Here is a 4,438-nt window from a genome sequence, read left to right as displayed (position 1 = left end):
AATTTCTACTTTTTATATGTTTTCCCCTTTTATTCCCCATTTTTTTATATATTTATTTTCATGTTTTTCAGATTTTTTTGGTGGTTTTATGTTTTCTGCAAACCATGTTCCTCTTGTTGGAGAGAATTTAAAAAATTCTTAAAATCCAAGATTCAATGATAAAAGACTACTATGTCAGATTTCTTAAAACTCCTTAAATGATCATATAAGTTTTAATAAAAACAACCAGAAATCTAAAAACAAGTGTAGTTCATCCTGGTTTAAAACAGTAAAATAAGTAAAATTTGCAGTCCTGTCTTTAGTTAAAAGATAATACAAAACTCTTGATAAAAAATACAATTCCTATTTTGTTTTAAAACATAAGTAAACTAAAAAAAATATTATTAATTGTATTAAGAACTAATTAAAACCAATTAAAACTGAGAGTGGGGTGCTACAGATGAATCTGAGGAGGTTTGTTTTCTCCTCTTCTATTATTGGCTGCAGTGATGGGTTATTTTCAGCTCTTTGAATGTAGTTTTTACCAAGGACAGAGATTCTCTCTTGTAGGGTCATCAGGCCAGAGAGTTCATGGGCGTATTGGTTGTTGGTGTAAGTGGGGAGTCTGTAGCACATTTTTATTGCCAGGTTTTTTATTCTTTGCAGTTTTTGGAGTTGGAGGACAGTGACGGTAACATCGTTTGAAAAGGATGCATACATTTTCGTACGTAGGGAGTATAAATGGGCCTTTAAAGTTTCAGGTTCCTTTTCTTCTTGTCAGTCCATCATACCAAAAAAGCCTTCTCAGTTTGACTTAAAGGGAAGTGAAACTGACATAATTTCCTCTATTCTTTCTGCCCATAAAACCGTGAACACAATGCTTTGCTCAGTAAATGTTTTCACACGTTGCTCTTTGGGGCTGATCATTTTAAAGATCTCATTTCAGGCTGTTAAGTGTAAATGTGTGTCCTTGTTTTTGGTTGGATTGGAAAATTCTGTCCTGAAGCGGCTGACAGGGTGACCAGAGGTGAGAAACAGAGGAGACATGGACGCTGTGTTTGGACTGTTGGTGCTACTGCTGGGAGTCTCACATGGTGAGTGGTTTGACATTAAACTAATGACACAATTCACCTTTAATTTCCTGTACAAAAATAAGTTTTTAGAGGATACAAAGATAACATTTCCATCTGTAAGATATCTGATAATTACCTCTGCCAAGGAGGTTATATGATAGGCAGTGTTTGTTAGTTTGTTAGCATCATAACTCAAAAAGTTATGGACAGATTTTGATGACATTTTTAGGAAATGTCAGAAATAGCATAAGGAAGAACTGATTCGATTTTAGGAGTGATACGGATCACTGTCTAGATCCAGGAATTTTTTAAGGGTTCTTTACTATAGGGAGATAGGGCTAATGGTGGAGGTCTACGCTCTCCGAGTACTTTTCTAGTTTGATAAATTTCTTAGCTTTGGTTACGTCAGGGTTTAAAATCATTTTTGTGTTTAGGTCTAAAGCACAATATCAGTGAAATTTTTAGCGCCTTTGTTTTGATTTAATCAGAAGCTAGTTAACAACTTGCTATCTAGATACACCATTTAATTTTGGTAATATTGCAATTCAGAATAACTTTGAGTCATTCAGTATGATTGGAAATAAGGTTCAAAATATAAAGTATGTATGTGAGATTATCAAACACAGTGTAAAAGAATTCAGCTCTTATTATAAAATAGGTTTGCATCAAGCAGTTTCTTTTCGGTTGCATTTTTGCACCAAGCAATTACCCGTCATTTATATTCTGAATATTCAATAATCAATATTGCTTCAAAAACATGTTATTATGAATGTTTTTTTTTATTCCCAGGTGTAGAAACACACTGTGATGGCAGGCAGAATGGAGCTGTGTGTTTTGGACCTCTGGGAGGAACCGTGGTCTTTCGGCTGATGGATGATGCCTCCAAAATATTTAGATATGACTGGAAAAAAGGAGATACAACCATTTTACAGGGGAGGAAGGATATGATTACAAATAATCAGATTGAAAGCAGATCCTCATTTACTCCCAGTAATGGAACATTTAGGATCAATGACCTGAGCAGGAATGATGTTGGTGATTATACTCTTGAATTCTTTGTTGATTCAAGTGGATTCAATAAAGCAACACGAACTCTACAGTTGAACATCCAAGGTAAACATCATTTTTGTCCCCTGGCAGTTACTTTGGCAGAAATTTATCACTTTTCCCACATTTGAATCTATGTCGCCTAACATTCTTGTTGCATGTGTTGATTATATGATGATGTGATATAGATAAAAGCTTGAAAATAAAAACCCTTTCACTGACAGATTACATTTTAAGAATCCACTGGGAACTGTGATCAATTGAAGCAACTTAACTTTCTTGTAAATAAATCTAATTTTTTTAGAGGATCTTGTAATACAGGGATAACAGTGTGCTGATATTTTAGGTAATGAATAATTATCAGACTTCTTTAAACTGATAATTTGATACATTTCTTAGCTTTGTTTATGTCTGTGTTTAAAATGATGACAGTGTATTGGGCTGACTATATGTTGTTCAAACATGCTCAGAGCACCTTTGTTTAAATTCAGTCAGAAGAATATAACAACTAACTATCTAGCTCTAAAAATACTTATTTTGCATTAAGTGAAATCTAACTTTAAATAATTCAATATCATTTGCAATAAAGTTCATAATATGTTATATATGTGACTCTAATACACTAGGTCTGGCTGTGCAGTGACACATTTGCATCAAGCTACTTATTTCAGTTGAATTTCTGCATGTTTTCAGTTGTCATTAATTTACTGGAAATTCAATAATCAATACTGCCTCATAAATATGTTATTATGAGTGTGTTTTTAATTCCAAGGTGTAGAAACACACTGTGATGGCAGACAGAATGGAGCTGTGTGTTTTGGACCTCTGGGAGGAACCGTGGTCTTTCGGCTGATGGATGATGCCTCCAAAATATTTAGATATGGCTGGAAAAAAGGAGAAACAAACATATTACAGGGGAGAGAGGAGAAGTTTATAACGAATCAGATTACAAACAGATCCTCATTTACTCCCAGTGATGGAACATTGAGGATCAATGACCTGAGCAGGAATGACGGTGGTGAATATACTCTTGAATTATTTTTTGATTCAAGTGGATCAAATAAAGCAAAACAAACTCTACAGTTGAACATCCAAGGTAAACAGCATTTTTGTACACTGGCAGTTACATTGGCAGAAATGTATCTCTTTTCCCACATTTATATCTATATCAACTGTTTGAGAACTTTAAAGAACAATAATGTTTCCAATGATGTAAAAGGTAATGTGTAACTTTTCTCCAGTTCCTGTGTCCTCTGTCCGGCTGACCTCTGAGTGTCTGTCTGAGGGAGAGAAGAGGGTCTCCTGCTCCTCTCAGGAAGGGGACAGCCCTCAGTACAGCTGGACGCTGAATGGACGAACACTGAGCAACTCACAGCTCCTCTCTGGAAACAGTGAAAGTCAGAATATCACTCTGAAACAAGACCAGTCAGGACCACTGGCCTGCACAGTCAGAAACCAGGTCACCAGTGTCACCAAAGAAGAGCAGATATCTACCTGTGGTGAGTGAGAGCATGAGAACAGACCGATAATTAAACATGCATCAGTTATTGATCTGGTTTTCTTTCCCACAGGCTTCCAATTCTTTGACTGCACCTTACTCAATGGGACGTACATAACAAAGTGGTTACTTCCAACCAATGAAACTCAGTGTATTCAATCAACAACACTTTCTGGGGGTAAGGAGACTGTGACGATTACACCCTCTATTATTAGCATAACCTTTAACTACACCACTTTACATCAAACAGGTCTCCCCTTGCTCATGAATGTTTTGCGAGCAGCTGTGGTAATCCTGGTTTTAGTCGGGACAGTTGTCTATTTTGCTTGGAAGAAAAGGAAATCCCAGAAAGCTGAGGGCTCTGCAGACTTTGAAATGTCAGAGTATGAAAATGATTCTGTGATAATAGCTGAAAGGAGAACCTCTCCATCTGAGCTTTAACTGTCAAGTCAACATGTCTGCTGACTCTCACAGCTCAGCTTTGTGACTTTACTCATGTAAAAATAAGGTGTAGAACAAAAACTCTGTTCCTGTTTTATTTCATCTCACTTCTGCCTAAAGCTTAATGTGTGTATGTAAATACATTTTTATGTACATTTTTGGACAGTTTCTGTTTTTTTGCATCATTTAATTAAAAAAAAATTATTCCTCCAAGTGTTTATGAAAGGACTAAGCATTGCCCTGTGGTTTTCAGAATGCTCTTCCTTCTTCATCTTCTTTGAACTTTGAATATGAACCCAAAAATTAAGGTCATATATTATACACACACACACCAGAGTTCAACCTTTATCTTCTTATTATTAATACTATAGCCTCAAGTGTGTATTGCTTATATGCCTAA

At 35.7% G+C, this 4,438-nt stretch overlaps 1 protein-coding gene across 1 annotated transcript; it reads left to right on the top strand.

Annotated features, from left to right (window-relative positions):
• Positions 1 to 853: 853 nt before the first annotated feature.
• Positions 854 to 4,438, top strand: LOC121516758. Its single transcript, XM_041798166.1, has 5 exons — positions 854 to 1,073; positions 1,842 to 2,165; positions 2,872 to 3,195; positions 3,341 to 3,598; positions 3,671 to 4,438. Exons 1-5 carry the CDS (start codon positions 1,025 to 1,027, stop codon positions 4,036 to 4,038), a joined length of 1,323 nt encoding a protein of 440 aa, XP_041654100.1. The 5' UTR covers positions 854 to 1,024; the 3' UTR covers positions 4,039 to 4,438.

This window comes from Cheilinus undulatus, linkage group 10, assembly GCF_018320785.1.
Source record: "Cheilinus undulatus linkage group 10, ASM1832078v1, whole genome shotgun sequence".
Lineage (NCBI taxonomy): Eukaryota > Metazoa > Chordata > Actinopteri > Labriformes > Labridae > Cheilinus > Cheilinus undulatus.
The sequence above is the reverse complement of the archived record's forward strand: the minus strand, read 5'-3'. Positions and strand labels throughout refer to the sequence as shown.